This window comes from Cetorhinus maximus, chromosome 5 (assembly GCF_964194155.1).
Source record: "Cetorhinus maximus chromosome 5, sCetMax3.hap1.1, whole genome shotgun sequence".
NCBI classification, from domain to species: Eukaryota; Metazoa; Chordata; class Chondrichthyes; order Lamniformes; family Cetorhinidae; genus Cetorhinus; species Cetorhinus maximus.
The window spans coordinates 127,477,192-127,497,342 of record NC_135883.1 but is presented as its reverse complement, the minus strand read 5'-3'; the positions used below and the strand labels follow the sequence as shown (position 1 = coordinate 127,497,342).

The 20,151-nt window shown below is 41.4% G+C and overlaps 1 protein-coding gene across 1 annotated transcript in view; it reads right to left on the bottom strand.

The window, feature by feature from the left end:
* Positions 1 to 663: 663 nt before the first annotated feature.
* The window catches only part of lca5 (lebercilin LCA5), a 121,526-nt gene continuing 102,038 nt past the window's right edge, over positions 664 to 20,151 (bottom strand). Inside the window, exon 8 of the mRNA XM_078542471.1 lies at positions 664 to 4,088. Within this exon, the coding sequence (XP_078398597.1) occupies positions 3,331 to 4,088 (758 nt within the window). The 3' untranslated portion in view covers positions 664 to 3,330. The remainder of the gene's footprint in view (positions 4,089 to 20,151) is intronic.

Sequence of the window (20,151 nt, the reverse complement as noted above, 5' to 3'; positions counted from 1 at the left end):
ATGCCTCCTGAGCATTTCAGAGGACAGTTAAGAGTCAACCACACTGCTGTGGGTCTGGACTCACTTCTAGGCCAGATCAGGTAGGGAAGGCAAATTTCCTTCCCTAAAAGGAGCCAGATGTGTCTTTATGGCAATCAAGATCATTTCATGGTCATCATTACTGAGACTAGCTTTATATTCCGGATTTATTAATTGAATTTAAAATCCATCAGCTGCCATGGTGGGATTGGAACTCATGTACCCAGAATGTCAGCCAGGGCCTCTGGATTATCGTCCAATGACATTGCCGCTATGCCATCATTTCCCCATGGTATAGGCCGCCAGGTCCTGGGGGTTTGTCAGGTTTTAGTCCTTTAAGTTTCTCCAATATTTTTTCTCTGCTAATTTTAATTTCCTCACTCTTTTTAGCCCATAGGTTATCATCTATTTCTGTGTAACAGTAGTAACTGAGGTAACTTAGACAGCTATGTAATGAGATTTGACTCTTGATCAAAAGTGAAGGAAGAATGAAAATATCTTGTGTATGTTAAACTTTTCAGTGTTGAACTTGCCAGCAACTTCCAACCCAAAGATACAGTAATTCTGTACTTAGGGTATGTTAAATTGCCGGTATCTAATAAAGTCAACTAGAGCAATAAATCAGGCAAAAAATATTATGTAGTATATTCACAACTAAAATTTACTTTCAAGATCATATTATATAACTTGTAGCATTATACTGAAGTAAGCAGAGATTAACAAATGATTTTAAATTGTATAAAAATACAATGTGGCAATAAATAAGCATTTAAAACTACTTGACATATTCTTTGGAAATTGTGCAATATATGCAATAATTAACAAACAAGCAGTTTTGAAACTATCTACTGTTAAGAGCTAATCAAACAGTGCCTACAAGATAAAATGATTTTGCTGTTAAACAGACCATTTTGAACTGTTATTTTTCAACGGTTACAATAAAGAATAAAATTAATATTTAATCTACTAGATTGTCACATTTGCGAATAGTTATTTTAACAAAATACCACTTGTTAAAATAATAAAAAAATACTAGCAAGTTCTCTCAAGACAATTATGGCTTGCTATGCTGTTGGCCACATTGATGGCAAGTGCTACACAGCATGATTTAAAATTAATGGACAAGTTAAAATCCTTTTCACTTTTGTACATAAAACATTTACTCAAATGATGGCATATCACATGACAGATGCACGTTTAATTGCTCTAGAAAAGTTACTTCATCAAATGCATTGATCCAACCAAAAGGCAAGTCAAACACTTTAAGGAGGTCAATGCATTTACATTGCAATTTGCTCTGCTCTTGGCCTTTATTGTTTGTTTTGCCAGTCCAGTCCAAATAACAATGACTTTTTCTTTTGAATGCAACATTGACATTAAGCATTTTCCCCAATTTTTATTCACTTCATAAGGCATATTGGGGGGAGATTTTTCTGGAACACCCAAGCATGCCAGATATTAATAAATGGTCAGTTGAGACACAAGCCTGTTGAATAACCCACACTTATTTTCCTTCTAAATATATTAATGATGCAATCCTTTCCAATTGTACACAGAGCCAGAAAAATCCCCCCTATTGTATACTATATATACAAATGAATTAATTCAGATCTGTGAAATTGTCCAGTGAACTTCAGATATGCAACTGCAAAGAACACTGATTGGAGGTTAATTCCATTTTGAGAATGCACTGTCAAAACTATCCATGCGTGCCACATCTGAGACATACAAGCTATCTTGGGGCCGTCTGATTTGTTGATTATTCCTACACAGCAACTGAAAATATTAGATAAGACATTTTTTCTTCTTTGACCTGTTGAACTCAGTTTCCAGCCCCAGCAAAGAAGTGGGGGTGGGGACCTATTATATCATGAACCAGATTTCAAGAACCATGAATCGGGCCATTTCCCAATGCTGTGTTCCCGATTTCTAAAAGTTGGAAAATGTCCACAAGATTTTGGTCTCCAGGAGTCAAAGTCGCAGGTGAGTCAACAATGTCACCCCCAGAAGCAGATCCGAGGCTGCAACAGCAGCGTGCAGCTGTCGAGTCGGGCTGGTCAAAAGGCCCGCCTCAGTTCACTGGAACAAAGCCCCAGTCCTGTACATGGTTGTTAGATCCTAGCCCTCAACCCCCCAACCCAACCTCAGACACTGTCATATCCCCAATGCCTTCTCATATTCCCATAACCCCTCCATGCGCCCTCATATCCTCCATGCCCTCTTATATCCCCTTCAAATTCTCTTATGCATCCTCCATACCCACTCTTCCAGTATCCACTATGTACAGAACCAATGAGTCATATAATAACACTGGCAAGTCTTTGATATGCTCCTGAAACTGACAAAATAAGCAACAGGTTTTGAAAATCTCCTTTGATAAAAAGTGCTCTTCTTACAACCTCATAAAAATGTCAATCAAATATTGCCTACAGTGCTGAATGCATTAGTCAGTCTTGGAACTCAACAAGGCAATCTGGAAAAACATAATGTATGACTATCTGTTTAGCCTGCTTTTATTGAAACAGTTGCCAGATGGCCTCATTCGGGAAGCTTGGCTTAGCTCCAAGATTGAGTATTGCATTCAGTCCTGTAGGCAGTGTTTACGCAGCTGCGAAGGGGAGTGTTAGCTTTCTCTGACTGACATTTTTATGAGTTTGTAATAGGTTTTTCTTTCTTTGAAGCAGTTTTTCAATACCTATTTGCTTATTTGGACAAGATTAGGAGATATTAAGAGGACTTGTGCTGTTTTTTATGAATGACTGTTTGATTGACACTTTTATGAAGTTGAAAGAGGAACATCAAGGTGCTGATAAGACCAACACTACATGCACTCGGTGACAGGTAAAACAGGAGAATTAGAGGATTTAATTGGATCTCTGTCAAATCCAGCAGTCCTTTGGAAACCAACATTGAACAACAAATATAAAAAGGGGAGAGTAGTACACAAATGTCACTTTCCCAGACAGGAAGAAAAAAATAATGGAGAAGCAACTATTTTGAAAATAAATTAGGTGAGCAATTCAATAGCATGGGAGTAAAGACAATGAACAGTCAAAATGGAATAACACACCTTCAAGCAGTTAGGCATTTTATGAATCATTAATTTTGGAACTTGGAAATAACAAGAGACAAACATTTTGTATTGATAGAATGAATGTCTTATACTCCCACTTGCAACAAGCATAGCTAAATTAACCAGTGAAGTAGTTCATATTTTGGAAAGGTTTGTTTAAGTTATGTGAATTTGAAAATTTTGATAATATCTTTCATGAGAATGCTGCAGGTTGTAAATTCATTTGTATAACTTTTTTTTCACAATACTACCTCTTCTATTTCATCCTCTAGTGAATCAATTGCTTTTACTGCTGGCTTATTTGAGGTGTACTTGGAACAGTGATGATTGGAACTTATGATGCCAACACTAGAGCTGGAATCACCATGATCAGTTTTCTTTGTAGGTACGCTTGTTTGTTCCCAAGGAAAAGGGTTGTTATTCCTTTTAGATTTGTCTACAGCAGGAGATATTACAAAATTCTCTTCCTTGGAGGTAAAGCCAGTGGCAGCTCCAGAACCGAATAACTGATTCATCAAATTGGACTTTCTATCTTTAAATGGAAAGTCATAATGGCCATTCATTTGTTCATCTTTGCCACTGCCCTTCTGATCTATCAGTCCAGACCTCCCAGTTCCTTTTCCAAAAGATGGTGCATATGTACCAAAGCTCAGCTCATCACTAAAATCTGTGGTCCTGGTACTTCTGCGACCATAACTCTCTGTTGGTGTATTCTCCACTGATTTGAGAAAGTTGCTGGTTTTTTGCAATCTTTCTGGGGAATCTTGGCTTTTCGACATTTCTGTGGAAAATGGGTGCTCTGTATTTTGGTGCGGCGAGAACAAGGGACTTCCATTAGCCTCTTCGTCAATCTCTCGCATCTTTGCCAACAGAATATCTTTCTTGCGTCTCTCGTCTATTTTTTCCAAGTTTTGGTGCTCACCCTCTCTTGTATTGGTTTCTTTCTCTCTCCTTTCTTTCTCCTCTCTTTTTCTTTCCTGCTCTTCCCGTTCCCATTCTGCAAATGCAAAAGATAGTTTATGGTGATAATATCAATTCTATAATTCTGAAAAGAATAATGTGCAAGCATTTGACTTTTATACAAATCAAATTTGCCAAATTAAAGACAAGAAAAAAAACCAGGCTTGCATTTATACAACTCCTTTCATAATCTCAAGATGTCCCAAAGTGCTTTACTGTCAATGAAGTGTTTTTAAATTGTAGTCACTGCTGTAATGTAGGAAATGCAGCTGCCAATGTGTGTACATCAAGCTCTCACAAACAACAATGAAATAAATGACCAGATCATCTGCTTTTAGGTATCGTTTGAGGGAGAAATGTCTAAACGATACAGCTCAGTGGATCACAATTTGGCCTATTGGGCTTGTGCCAGGCCCTTATAAAGAGCTATCAAATTAGTTTCACTCTTCCGCACTTCCCTTAGAATCCGGAAGTGTTTTTCTCTTTCAAATTTATATCCAACTCCCGTTTGAACGTGACTATCCACCGCCTTTTCAAGAAGGTATTTCTGATCATAACCATTTGCTGCATAACAAAATTCTCATCTCCCCTCGTTTGTTTGCCAATCACCTTAAATCCGCATCTTCCTTTTAGTGACACTATGGTCAGTGAAAACAGTTTTTTAAAAAAATTTACTATATCAAAACCCTTCATAGTTTTGCTTCTGCTCTTAATCTTCTCTGTTCCAAGGAGAACAATCTCAGCTTCACTAGTCCCTCCACATTACTGAAGTCCCTCATCTTTTGTATCAATCTAGTAAATCTCTGCTTCTTTCCAAGATGTACTTCCATAGTCCTCCAGCTGAAGTCTAATCAATATTTTATAAAGGTTTACCATAGCTCTATTGTTTTTGTACTTAATGGCACTTATTTATAAAACCAAGAATCCTGTTCTCACTTTTAAACAGCCAAGCTACCAACGATTTCTGTATGTGAACCTTCAGGTATCTCTTCTCCTGCACCTCCTTTTAAAATTGTACCATTTAGTTTATATTGGCTCTCCTCATTTTTCCTTCCACCTCTTTGCTTTAAATTTAATTTTCTATATGTCTACTTATTTACAGTCTATGTCCTGAAGTTTGATATCAGTCGACTCTGATTCCTGTCCCCTTAATCCCATGGGTTTCAATTTTGCTAACAAGTCTATTTTGTGGCATTTTTTCAGGACACAGCACTGGGAGAACTTTCCTGCTCTTCTTTGAATATTACTCTGGCATCTTTTAAATTCCCTAAAAGGGCAAAGGGAGTCTCAGTTTAATGTCTCATCCTAAAGATGGCAACAGTGCAAAACTTCTTCAGTACTGCACTGAAGTGTCGGCCTAGATTATTACTCAAGTCCTTGGAATGGGGCTTGAACCCACAACTTTCAGATTCAGAGGTGAGAGTGCTAACTGAACCAAAGCTACATTTTATTTATACAGTTTATTGCTTCAAACCTTGTTTAAAAAAACTGCAGGTTGAATCTTACTAAAAGGTCAGTCAAAAATGACAGATAGATGTAATACAATACAGTAATAGTAGAGAACAAAAAGAAACTAAGGTTTTAATCAATTACTTCAATCTCAGCTGCACAGTAATCAACTTTCAACATTCTCACAATATGAGATGGAGCTCTTTGTACAGTGGAAAAGTTAAAGGCATAAACTTAGCGTCACAAGTGTTATGCATTAATAGAAATGCACCCAGAAGTTATGATACATCATTGGTCCATATACTGGGCAATGAATATTGTATGTGATACAGTGGTAGAACATGAGTTTATTTTCCCCCAAAGTATGAGCTTTTAAACTTTTCTGAGTCAATTTTAATAGAAGATTAGCTCTGCCAGTCCCATTGAAAAAGGGATGGGAGAGACAAGGAATTAATCCCATGTATTTTCCCATTACCAATTTTGTAATGGCACTGGCAGAGGCCTGGGACAGGTCACTGGTTCCCTCCCAGGAGAGAGGTCTAAAAGGAAGAAAACCATCTTAGGAATATTGGAGGAAAAGGCAAATCTGGAAACACAGCATCATGCACGAGGTGAAATTCTCACTGGAGAGAATGAGGGTACGGAGTTGCATGTTTTCATAAACACAATATCCCAAAAACTAGTGTGCTAATAATGTTTGGTTAATAATCCTCCCCTTTATTTAACTTAAGTAAGTTTAAGGTGATTAAGTAAATTCTACAGGCGAGGGCAGGTGCGGAATTAAATGAACATTCTTTTCTTTCATAAGACCATAAGGCGTAGGAGCAGAAGTAGGTCATTCAGCCCTTCAAGTCTGCTCCGCCATTCAATGAGATCATGGCTGATCTGATAATTCTCAACTCCACTTTCCTGCCTTCTCCCCATAATCCTTGATTCCTTTACTGATTAAAAATCTGTCTATCTCAGCCTTGAATATACTTAACGACCCAGCCACTAAAGCCCCCTGCGGTAAAGAATTCCACAGATTCACTACCTTCCGAGAGAAGAAATTCCTCCTCATCTGTCTTAAATGGGTGACCGCTTACTCCAAAATTATGCCATCTGGTCCTAGACTCTCCCACAAGGGGAAGCAACCTCTCAGCACCTACCCTGTCAAGCCCCATAAGAATCTTATATGTTTCAAGAAGGTCGCCTCTCTTCTAAACTCCAATGAGTACAGGCCCAACCTACTGAACCTCGCCTCATAAGAAAATCCCTCCATACTTGGGATCAACCTAGTGAACCTTCTCTGGACTGCCTCCAGTGCCAGCTTATCTTTCCTTAGATAAGGGGACCAAAATTGTTCTCAGTATTCTAGGTGTGGTCTAACTGGTGCCTTGTATAGCTTTAGCAAGATTTCCCTATTTTTATATTTCACTCCCTTTGAAATAAAGGCAGACATTCCATTTGCCTTCCCTATTGCCTGTTGAACTTGTATGTTTGCTTTTTGGGATTCATGCACAAGGACTCCCAAATCCCTCTGTGCTGCAGCCTTCTGCAGTCTTTCTCCATTTAAACAACATTCTATTCTTCCTGCATAATCTCACATTTTCCCACATTATATTCCATCTGCCAAGTTTTTGCCCACTCGAGCTATATCCCCCTGTAGACTCCTTGTGCCATCCTCACCATTCGCCTTCCCACCAATTTTTGCAAACTTAGCGATAGTACATTCACTTGCCTCATCTAAGTCATTAATATATATTGTAAATAACTGAGGCCCCAGTACTGATCTCTGTGGCACTCCACTAGTTACAGGTTGCCATCCTGGAAATGTCCCCCTTATCCCAACTGTCTTCTATTAGTTAGCCAATCCTCTATCCATGCTAATACACTACCCACAACACCATGGGCTCTTATCTTATTATGTAGCCTTATGTGCGCTACCTTATCGAATGCATTTTGGAAATCCAAATATATTACATCAACTCGTTCTCCTTTATCTATCCTGCTTGTTACCTCCCCAAAGAATTCTAATAAGTTTGTTAGGCATGATTTCCCCTTCATGAAGCCATGCTGACCCTGCTTGATTAGATTATGTATTTCTAAATGTTCTGCAATTACATCCTTTATAATACACTCCAACATTTTTCACAGATGTTAGGCTAACTGGCCTATAGTTACCTGTATTTTGTCTCCTTCCCTTTTTGAATAAGGGTGTTACATTTGCTGTTCTCCGATCCTCTGGGACCTTTCCAGAATCTCAAGGTTCTTGGAAGATTAGTACCAGTGCATCCACTAACTCTGTAGCTACTTCCTTTAATATCCTAGGTTCAGGGGACCAGGAGATATATCGGCCTTAAGCCCCATTAATTTCCCTGGTACTTTTTCTCTAGTGATAGTTATTGTATTTATTTCCTCCTTCCACCACCCCCCTCCCCCCCCGGCTTTTGTCCCTTGATTATTTAGTATTTCTGGAATGCTATTTGTGTTTTCTACCATGAAGACTGTTGCAAAGTATTTATTCAACTCCTCTGCCATTTCCTGGTTCCCCATTATTATTTCCCCAGCCCCATTCTCTAAGAGGCCTATGTTCACTTTGGCCTCTCTCTTCCTTTTTATATATTTAAACAAGCTCTTATTCTCCATTTTTAGATTACTTGCTAGTTTACCCTCAAAGTTTATTTTCTCCCTCTATTATTTTTTGGTCATCTTTTGTTGGTTTTTTAAAACTTTCCCAATCCTCTGGCTTACCATTAATCTTTGCAACATTGTATGTTTTTCCTTTCAATTTGATACTATCCTTAACTTCCTTGGTTAACCATGGTTGGTTTATCCCTTTCCTTGAATCCTTCTTCCTCACTGGGATATATCTTTGTTTAGAGTCATGAACTATTTTCTTAAACATCTGCCATTATTCATCAACTGTCTTTTCTGCTAAGCACAGTTGTTTCCGACCCAAGGTTCTCACTCTCAAATGGAATGCTAAATTCTACCATATAATAGTCATTGTTTCCTAGGGAATCCTTTACTCTGAGATCATTTATTAAGCCTGCCTCATTACACATTACCAGATCCAAAATAGCCTGATCCCTGGTTGATTCACAACATATTGTTCTGAGAAAGTGTCCTGAATACCCTCTATGAATTCTTGCTCGTGTCTCCCTCTGCCAATTTGATTTTCCCAATCTACATGATTATGTACTGCCTTGTTTACATGCCCTCATTATCTCCTGATTTATTCTCTGTCCTACAGTATAGCTACTGTCAGGGCGCCTATAGACTATTTCCACCAATGTCTTCTTGTTATTTCCTATTTCTACCCATATGGATTCTACATCTTCTGATCCAAGATCCTTTCTTGCTATTGTACTTATTCCAACTCATACTAACAAAGCTACCCCACCACCCTTTCTTTCTTGTCTGTCCTTTCGAAAGTCACATACCCCTGAAAATTTAGTTCCTAGCTTTGATCTCCTTGTAATCACGTCTCCATAATGACTATAAGATCATACTCATTAACCTTTATTTGTGCTGTTAATTGATTTATTTTGTTCCGAATACTACGTGCATTTAAGTAAAGGACCATTAATTTTGTCTTTTTACCCTTTCACGGGATATTGGTGTCGCTGGGTAGGCCAGCATTTATTGCCCGTCCCTAATTTCCCTTGAGAAGCTGCTATCACAGATGTACAGCTCCACTGCTTGTTTTGCAAAAACAGTATCTATATATTTGGCTCGTCAGTCAAATGCATTAAACAGTGGGAAGTTCCTGTACTTGCACTGTAGATGGGAAGTAAACTTGCCTCAGAAAGTTGTCAAATAAAATCAATATCAATACCCTTTTAGTCACACGATTAAATGTTAATCACTTCAAATCAACCCCTCTGGAACTGAAATTGTACTATGAAAAGTGTGGAGTCTCATTCCTTCAGGTTTTGATTGCTGATGGGGATTAAATTTTTTAAAAACTTTTTCTTCATCTTTTTGCTCTCTCTTAATCTAATCTTTCCTTTCGCTATCTGTGTCTGTTTTACCATTGAATTCACTATTCTAACTCACACTTCTTCGATTCAAGACTTAGCGCTGTTCATTTCACAATACTTCAGTCTGGCTGGTTGCTTGCCCAGTTCACTCAGAACATCTTGTGGAGGTTGCCACATGATTTTCATCCTTCGCTAACAGCAACTGCCATGTAAAATATCATGAAGATATAAACAGGCAGCAGCAAATTGAAGTAACAGTGGGCCTGGGTAACCAGTCAAGTTACTGCCTGTATAAATCTTGTGCCAAAGTGGCAATTGTTCAAATTACATCAGTTTTACAGTATTTTAACTGGAAATAGTTATCTATAATTAGTTGCAACGAACATGAAACAACCTATTGTTTGTATTTTGAAATTCAAGAACATGATTTTGACAACATTTGGACTACTTGCTAGGAATTTGTTACTCTGATTAAGGTCTGCAATGTCCATTTACGGTCTCAATTTATCCATTTGATTTGAGCTTTCATAAGAAAAAGTCACAAAATAGAATCAGTTAATTCTTAACAGTGGAACTTTAACTTATTTCTGGCTGACTGGGGGTGGAGGGGGCAGGGAAAATTAGGAGGAATGCCAGCTTCTCAGTCTAGAATATAATGATATATTTGGTTAAGTCACAAAACTTTATTGCGGGTGGGAATGAAAGCTTTAGAATTTTTATTTTTGGAAAGGTTAAATTTGAAGCCTGATAACCAAGTAGACTTAATTCACTACGTGGGAGGATTAAGCAGAGAGAATTTTAATGGGATATATGATGCACAGAAACATGAAATTTCCTTCTGGGCCTACTCAGTTTTAAAAATATTTTTGAGACAAAAGATCTATTTGTAGAACAATGAAAGAAATCGGAACAGAATTAATGTTTTGATCTGCTTCGTTTGCTAGGGCGAGTGGAGCTAGACTGAAAAAACATGGACCATCTTTCATTGTGTGAGAGCAGATGACAGAAAATATATGTGAATGTGGAGAGGATGTTTCCTCTTGTGGGAGAAGCCAGAACTAGGGGTCACTGTTTAAAAATAAGGGGTTGCCCATTTAAAACGGAGATGAGGTAAAATCTTTTCTCTCAGAGGGTCGTGAGTCTTTGGAACTTTCTTCCTGAAAAGGTGGTGGAAGCAGTCTTGGAATATTTGGAGGTAGATAGATTCTTGATAGGCAAGGGGATGATAGGTTATCGGAGGTAGGCGGGATGCAGATTTGAGGTTACTATCACATCAGCCATGATCTTATTAAATGGCGGAGCAGTCTCAAGGGGCCGAATGGCCTACTCCAGCTCCTTGTTTGTATGTCTTCGTATGTCAATATAGGTTGGCAAATTTCCAGGTTATGTTTCAACACTATTCAACTTTTCTTTTGTAAGGAAACTAGAACCTCTCCTGCTTCCAATGCATGAGCTCTGGAAATGTATCTTGAGAGATAAATATGACTATTATAGAAAGCAGCTGTCAGGTTTCAGGTTTAAAGGATTCAGAATTCAGGTTTACAGCAAGATTTTTATGTTTAAAAATAGCATAGTATTTCACATCAATTATTAACATTTAGCATGATTGAATGGTGAGACCTGACACTACTTCCTGGTCAGTCTTATTATTGTGAGGAGCTGATTGGCAGACACCAGAATGTGATAGATAAGTCATTATGGGTAAGTCACTTTTACATCTCTAAGGAGTGAGCAAGTGGCCTGCTCATCTTACCATGAAACATAATTTGGTTCCTAAACTGCTCCCCATGACTAAGAAAATCCGTGAGATATGGTGAAGACATAAACAAAGCTGAAGATTTGACTTGAATAGATATTACCATTATTTTTATCCTAAGAATCCATTAACTTATTCTTCTCAGAACTATCAAAGCCTGAACTGATCAGCAAGATAATGGAAACTGGAAGTTTAAACTTCCAATAGGCAATTACCCTGCACTGGGAACCGTCTGAAACACTGATTTAAATTGGAGACTTCGGATGGTTTGACTCTCTTGGCAGAATAGTTACCCAGGAAACATGAGAAGAATTAAAACCACTTCTAATTTCTGGGTTACTATACTAGTGATCCACCCCTGCTGCGATCCCCCACTAGACCCCTGACCACCCTCCCTCCCCACTGCCTCCCCCCAACTACCTCTCACCACCACTGAACTGACCACGCCCTAACACTGACTACCCTCACGGCCGACACCCCCCCATCAACGGTCCACCCAAACCCCCCGCAACCCATCCTATCCCCACCCGACCCATCCTACCCTACCTCACCACCACCCACCCCCACCCCAGGCCCATCAACCACTTACCTTGCCCTGGCTTCTGAAATGGCTGGGACCTTTACACTTACTGGTTACGCCAGATGCTGCCGTAAAAAAGGCATGGCGTCACTTCCCCTGACACTGCTATACTGGAAAAAAGAATCCCAGGAGTCAGTATGCAGCACATTTCTTGGCAGGCCCGAGTCAGAAGGTTGGGTAAGAAACTTTCAGCCCCCGACTGAGGTAAGTGAAAAGGAATGAAGTGGCAGCCCGACTGTGATTGCCACTCTTTGGAATTCTGGCCCAACTCGAAGGCCTGAATGGCCTACTCCAGCTCCTAAGTCCTTAACATAATTTATTAATAGTAAGCGACACAGATATCGTACAGCTAATGAAAATAACATGTGAAAACGGCTTAAATGAATGGACTGAGAATCATTATAATTGAGGAAAAATTAAACAACTTAAGATTATAAGTTACATTGAAACCTTTTTAAGAACATATTTTGGAGTGTGCAAAATAAATAAAAGTATTAAACATAAACTAAAACAATTACATTATTAAGATGAAATAAAGAGAAAGCCGATAAAGAGAGAAAGGTGAAGAAAAATGCTAACAATAGGGCTGTAACATCTGAGCTCCCCAGCATCTTGGTGGGGGGTACCCCAAAGATGTGCTGGGGAATCCCTTTCAGAAGCAGAAGTTCCCAGGTAAGGTTTGCATGGCAATTGCCTAGAAGTGCAAACTTCCCCTGGGCAATCGACCTTCACTGGAGACCATCTGAAAACACGATTTAAATCACAAATTTCAGATGGTTCCGACTAGGTTACACCAATAGTTACGCAGAAAAAGTTTGAATAATTAAAACTACTTTTAAATTCTGGGTAACTATTGCACAGACCCGAACTGACCCTCCAAGGGGACTCTCACAACCACCCGACTACACCTCCTCAAAGGGGTCTCTCCCACCCCAACCTTCCACCCCACCAACCAAGGATCCTCCACAACCCTCCAAGGGTCTGCCCCAACCCAACCCAACAACCCCCCCCACCTCAAGGGATTTCCCGACCCATACGGGGCTCCTCCCCCACCTCCCCGACACCCTACCCATCCCTCAGCCCGATCCACCCCAACCCCACACCCCTGGCCCAGCCACCCCCCTTCCCCTCCCAACACCCCACCAACACAGGCCTGACACCCTGCAACTTCTGACCGCTCGACCTCCCATCACCCCCAAATCCTATCTACTTACCTTAGACGCCTTCACCCTGGCTTGTCAAGGACCTTTAAATTTACCTGGTTTATGGCAGCTTGTGCCGTAAAAAACGGGCCCTGGCTTCCTTCATTTTGGCTCTGCTGGACCTTGACGCAGGGCCCCAGGTGCTGCACTGCTTGGATTTTACCCGGCCTGAGTCAGAAGGTCGGGCAAGAGAGCATTGAAAATAAATTAAGGTAAGAAATTGGGCATGGAGTGGTAATTTGACACTGACTGCCACCTCCAAGGATGTTCAGACCCATAATGAGAGAAAGACTTAGAAATTAGCACTGCTGCAGATGCTGAATGCAACAACAAGAAATTCAAGGGTCAGAGAAAAATTTAAAATGTTCTAAGAGTGCAAACTTGAACCAGATTATGAATTAGAAGCTAGAAGTAATCACCAGGTCAGGTTGCATCAGTGGCGAAATAATGGAGTTAATGTTTCAGATTAGTGACGTTTTTTATTTCAGATTTCCAGCATTTGAGGTACTTTACTGTTTGTATTAAGTAATTAATTCCTGATCACTGGTAGGTTAAGGTTTAGGATTCTTTTGTCTTTTTTGGCTCAACATCTGAGTATCTGCAGGAGACTCTGGATCATAGAACAATTTGATTTTTATCAAGGGGCAAAGATTATAAGAAATAAGGTTGTGAGCTTGGCTCAGTTGGTGCCAGCCTGGCTTAGTTAATAGCACTTCTGTCACTGAGTCAACAGGTTGTGTTTAACTTCAGGCTTAAGCAGGTAATCTAGGCTAAGACTTCAGTAGAGTGCAACATTGTCAGAGATGCCATCTTTTAAATGAGACATTAAACCAAGTCCTCGTCTGCATGTTTAAGTGGATAAAATAATCCCATGATAAAAATTGAGAGCAAGGGGTTTTTCTGCGATCTGGTCAACATTCTTCCCTCAAAGACCACCAAATTTTTTATCTGGTAATTTGCTGTTTATTGGATCTTGCTGTAATACAAATTAGCTTCTGTGTTTGCCTATGTAACATTACTTACTTTAATTCAAAAGTTAGCTGTAAATTGCATTGAACATCTTTAAGCTATGAAAAACACTACGAAAATGCAGAGATAAAAACAAAAAACTACTGCGGATGCTGGAAATCCAAAACAAAAACAGAATTACCTGGAAAAACTCAGCAGGTCTGGCAGCATCGGTGGAGAAGAAATGAGTCGACGTTTCGGGTCCACACGACCCTTCAACAGAACTGAAGTATAGTTAGGAGAGGGGTGAAATATAAGCTGGTTTAAGGTGGGGGGCGGGGGGAGAGAAGTTGAGGGTGGGGTGGTTGTAGGGACAAGCAAGCAGTGATAGGAGCAGATAATCAAAAGATGTCACAGACAAAAGGATCAAAGAGGTGTTGAAGGTGGTGATATTATCTAAGAAAAGTGCCAATTAAGAATGGATGGCAGGACACTCAAGGTACAGCTCTAGTGGGGGTGGGGTGGAAAGATTGACAAGGTATTAGTTGTAGATTTAAAAATAATGGAAACAGGTGGGAAAAGAAAAATCTATATAAATTATTGAAAACAAAAAAAAAAGGGGAGGGGGAGGAAACGGGGTGGGGATGGGGGGAGGGGGAGTTTAAGATCTAAAGTTGTTGAATTCAATATTCAGCCCAGAAGACTGTAAAGTGCCTAGTCGGAAGATGAGGTGCTGTTCCTCCAGTTTGCGTTGGGCTTCACTGGAACAATGCAGCAAGCCAAGGACAGACATGTGGGCAAGAGAGCAGGGTGGAGTGTTGAAATGGCAAGCGACAGGGAGGTTTGGGTCTTTCTTGCGGACAGACCGCAGGTGTTCTGCAAAGCGGTCGCCCAGTTTGCGTTTGGTCTCTCCAATGTAGAGGAGACCGCATTGGGAGCAACGAATGCAGTAGACTAAGTTAGGGGAAATGCAAGTGAAATGCTGCTTCACTTGAAAGGAGTGTTTGGGCCCTTGGACGGTGAGGAGAGAGGAAGTGAAGGGGCAGGTGTTGCATCTTCTGCGTGGGCATGGGGAGGTGCCATAGGTAGGGGTTGAGGAGTAGGGCGTGATGGAGGAGTGGACCAGGGTGTCCCAGAGGGAACGATCCCTACGGAATGCCGCCAAGGGGGGCGAAGGGAAGATGTGTTTGGTGGTGGCATCATGCTGGAGTTGGTGGAAATGGCGGAGGATGATCCTTTGAATGCGGAGGCTGGTGGGGTGATAAGTGATGACAAGGGGACCCTATCATGTTTCTGGGAGGGAGGAGAAGGCATGAGGGTGGATGCGCGGGAGATGGGCCGGACACGGTTGAGGGCCCTGTCAACGATCGTGGGTGGAAAACCTCGGTTAAGAAAGAAGGAGGACATGTCAGAGGAACTGTTTTTGAAGGTAGCGTCATCAGAACAGATGCGACGGAGGCGAAGGAACTGAGAGAATGGGATGGAGTCCTTACAGGAAGCGGGGTGTGAGGAGCTATAGTCTGCCCACCTTAAACCAGCTTATATTTCACCGCTCTCCTAACTATACTTCAGTTCTGTTGAAGGGTCGCGTGGACCCGAAACGTCGACTCTTTTCTTCTCCACCGATGCTGCCAGACCTGCTGAGTTTTTCCAGGTAATTCTGTTTTTGTACTACGAAAATGCAACTTCTTTTTCTAGAAATGGAAAAATATAGCTACCTCTATGGTTCCAGAGCTCAGGTAACAAGACCTACACATACCATGCAATGAGAACACATCATGCCATTCTGCTCAAAACAAGATGCATTAAAAAAAAAAATCCTCATAACGCGATTGGTGAATCAACCTACTGCAACCTTCAATGTATGGCAGCAGTGTTTATTTTTTAAGTTTAGTTCTAATATTCCTTTGCTGCCAACAATCATTACACTTGTGTTCACTGAAATCTACAAAAGTACACTTCAACATGTTGACAGTAATTTATGCTCTTCTTTCACCATTAAGAATAGCGACACCAACTCAATAATCTTAGCAAAAAGAATGATAATTTAGGCATTGTAGCAGAATTATTTTTATCAACAGAACAATAAAGACAATAGAAATCAGAATCAGAAAATAAAGGCAACTTATGTAAAATAAGCAATTGAGGAATATGGCAAATAATTCTGAGAATCCAATGCATAGTGAGTTTGAGCAACACAAAAACAGGCCATTTGACTCAATTGGTCTTTGCAGGTGCTGATCATGGCGTGAGCCTTCTCCTACCCCTCTTCATCTAACTCGATCAGCATATTTTCTTCTCCCTCATCTTTATCTGGTTTTCCCTTCAATGCGTCCATGCTATTCACTTCAACTATTTCTTGTTGTAACAACTTTCACAGTACAGCCAATTTTTGGCTAAATAAGTTTCTCCTAAATTTTCTGAACCTATCTTATATTTCTGGCTCATAATGCTGGCCTTACCCACAAGTGGAAATATCCCTTCATCTACTCTATTAAACCCTTTCATAATCTTCAAGGACTCTTATCAGGTGACCCTTCAGCTTTACCATTGCTAGAAGAGGAAGGAGCCCTAGCCTGTTCATTTTTTTCCAATTGGTAGAACCTCTCAGTTTGTACACAATTAGGGAGATACGTTTAGTCACTTCTAGCATCTGTTTAAATGTGCTCACGCTTCCTTTTCATTAGTCCCCCACAAGAGGTTGGTTAGCAAAATTAAAGCACATAGGATAGGAGGTAATATACAGGCACGGATTAAGGATTGATTAACAAGCAGAAAACAGAGAGTAGGAGTAAACGGGTCATTCTAGCATTGGCAGTCTGTGACTAGTGAGATACTGTAAGGATCAGTACTTGGGCCCCAGCTGTTCACAATATATATATCAATGATTTGGATGTGGGAAGCAAATATAATATTTCCAAGTTCACAGGTGATACAAGGCTAGGTGGGTATGTGAGGAAGATGCAAAGTGACTTTAAGGGGATTTGGACAGACTTAGTTAGTGGGCAAGAACATGGCAGATGTAATATAATGCGGAAAAATATGAGGTTATCCACTTTGGTAGGAGGAACAGATGTGCAGGGTATTTCTTAATTGATGAGAGATTAAAAAGTGTAGATGTAGAAACTTCAGCAGCAGAATTGTATTCAACCTCAATCTGTAACCTCATGGTCTGCCATATGTCCCACTCTACCATTATCACCAAGCCAGAGGATCAACCCTGGCTCAATGAAGAATGCAGGAGGGCATGCCAGGAGCAGGACCAGGCATACCTAAAACAACTGAAGGAGGCTCCACAAATATCCCCATCCTCAATGATCGGGGAGCCCAGCACATCTTTTGCATTGATAAGGCTGAAGCACTTGCAACAATCTTCAGTCAGAAGTGCCAGGTGGATGATCTATCTCGGCCTCCTTGGAGGTCTCCAGAATCATAGATGCCAGTCTTCAGCCAATTCGATTCACTCCATGTGATATCAAGAAACGGGTGAAGGCATTGGATACTGCAAAAGCTATGGGCCCTGACAATATTCCGGCAATAGTACTGAAGGGTAGTGCTCCAAAACTTGCCACGCCCTTAGCCAATCTGTTCCAGTACAGCTGCAGCACTGGCATCTAGCTGGCAATGTGGAAAACTGCCACATATATCCTGTATACAAAAAGCAGGACAAATACAATCCGACCAATTACTGCCCCATCAATCTACTCTCGATCATCAGTAAAGTGATGGAAGTAGTCATCAACAGTGCTATCAAGCGGCACATGCCTAGCAATAACCTGCTTACTTACGTTCAATTTGGGTTCCGCCAGAACCACTCAGCTCCTGACCTCATTATAGCCTTGATTCAAACATGGACAAAAGAGCTGAACTCCAGAGGTGAGGTGAGAATGACTTCTCAAATCTGCATTTTGTAGATTTTCTCACTGCCATGAATTGTACATCACAAATCGCCAAAAAGGCATTTACAGTAGGTAATATTCCAGCACAGCTACAGTGCTGGCATCTACCCGGCAATGTGGAAAACCGTCCAGATATGTCCTGTCCACAAAGAGCAGGACAAATCCAGCCCAGCCAATTACCACCCAATCCGTCTACTCTTGGTCATCAGCAAAGTGATGGATGGGGGCATCAACAGTGCTATCAAACAGCACTTACTCAGCAATAATCTGCTCACTGGCACTTGGTTTGTGTTCTGCCAGGGCTACACAGCACCTCTCCTCATTACAGCCCTTAATTCAAAGATGGACGAAAGAGCTGAACTCAAGAGTTGGTGAGGGTGTCTTGCCCTTGACATCAAGGCAGCATTTGACAGAGTGTGGCACCAAGGAGCCCTAGCAAAACTGGAGTCAATGGGAATCAGGGGGAAAACTCTCCACTGGTTAGAGTCACACCTAGCACAAAGGAAGATGGTTGTGGTTTTTGAAAGTCAATCATCTCAGTCCCAGGACATCACTGCAGGAGTTCCTCAGGGGAGTGTCCTAGGCCCAATCATCTTCACCTGCTTCGTCAATGAAAATTATAAGGTCAGAAGTGGGGATGTTCGCCGATGATTGCACAATGTTCAGTACCATTCATGACTCTTCAGATACTGAAGCAGTCCATGCACATATGCAGCGAGACCTGAACAAAATTCAGGCTTGGGCTGATAAGTGACAAGTAACATTCAAGTCACACAAGTGCCAGGCAATGACCATCTCCAACAATAGAGAATCCAGCCATCTCCCCTTGACATTCATTGGCATTACCATCGCTCAATCCCCCCCATCAACATTTGGGGGTTACCATTGATTGCCTCCACCTTGTTCACCATTTACCTGACCATCATCATCCACCTCATCTGAGATGAGCTACCACCTGGTGTCAGCTTTCAATATTGTCTGGATGGGAAGCTCTTCGACTTTGGTTGTTTCCGGGCAAAAACAAAACTCACCACCTTGGACAACCACGACCTTCAATTTGCGGATGACTGCCGTGTGATGGCTCACTCTGTACAGGACATGTAAAGGACGCTTGACCTCTTCAGTACCTCATTTAAGCGACTTGGCCTGTCCTTAAACATTGCCAAGACAAAGGTCCTTCACCAACCTTCCTTGGGCCAGATGAGCATCCCCTGCACCATCCACATAGATGGGGTGGCTCTGGAGTATGTGCAGTGCTTCCCTTATCTTGGCAGCCACCTCTTCTAAGGGACTGCCATTAATGAGGAAGTCCAACATGAAGTCAACTGTGCCAGCGCTGCCTTGTTCAAGCTGCATCAATGTGTCTTTGACAACAGGGACCGTTGAAAGTCAACAAAGGTGCTGGCTTATAAGACCATTATGTTGACCACCCTCCTCTACTGCAGCAAAACATCGACTGTCAACCGATGTCACATTAAGATCCTTGAGAGTTTCCATCAGCAGTGCTTGTGTCGAATCCTGGGGATCAGATGGGAGGACTGATAAACTAACTGCAGACTAAAAGACTGCTCGTCCTTTGCAAGCGAGCGTCCTCCTGAAGCTGCGTCTAACAGCACTGAAGCCCTGGTCCTGTGGAACCAACTCCGATGGATGGGCCATTGTGTCTGGATGCCCAAAAACCACCTCCCTCGGCAGATTCTCTTCTCACAGCTCTCCGTTGGCTAACACTCAAAGGACGGCCAAAGGAAAAGGTATAAGCATATGCTCAAGGTCGCCCTAAAGCACAGAGGCATTAACATCACTGACTGGGTGGAGAATGCTGCCGATCACTTGGCATGGCACCGGTGCAAGCTGCTTCGAGGCCCAGCGACTTGACAGCGAGGCGGAACAGCGGTGGCAGAGGAAAGAGAAGGAAGCCAACCTGGGGCTGCTATTTCCACTCCTTCGCGCAACAAAGTGCCCCCACTGCAGAAGAACATGTGGATCCAGAATTGGGCTCCTCAGTCATCTGAAGTCTCAACAAGTCTGATGGCTGTCATCCTCGATTCTGAGGGACCACCGCTGCCGACCATTGATCATAAACTGAACTGGACTAGCTATATAAATAATCTGGCTACAACAGCAGGTATGGGGCTGAGAATTTTGAAGAGAGTAACTCACTTTCTGACTCCTCAAAGCCTGTCTGCCATCTACAGAGCACAAGTCAGAAGTGTGACAGAATACTCTCCACTTGCCTGGATGAGTGCAGCTCCAACAACAGTCAAGAAGCTCGACACCATCCAGGACAAAGCAGCCCGCTTG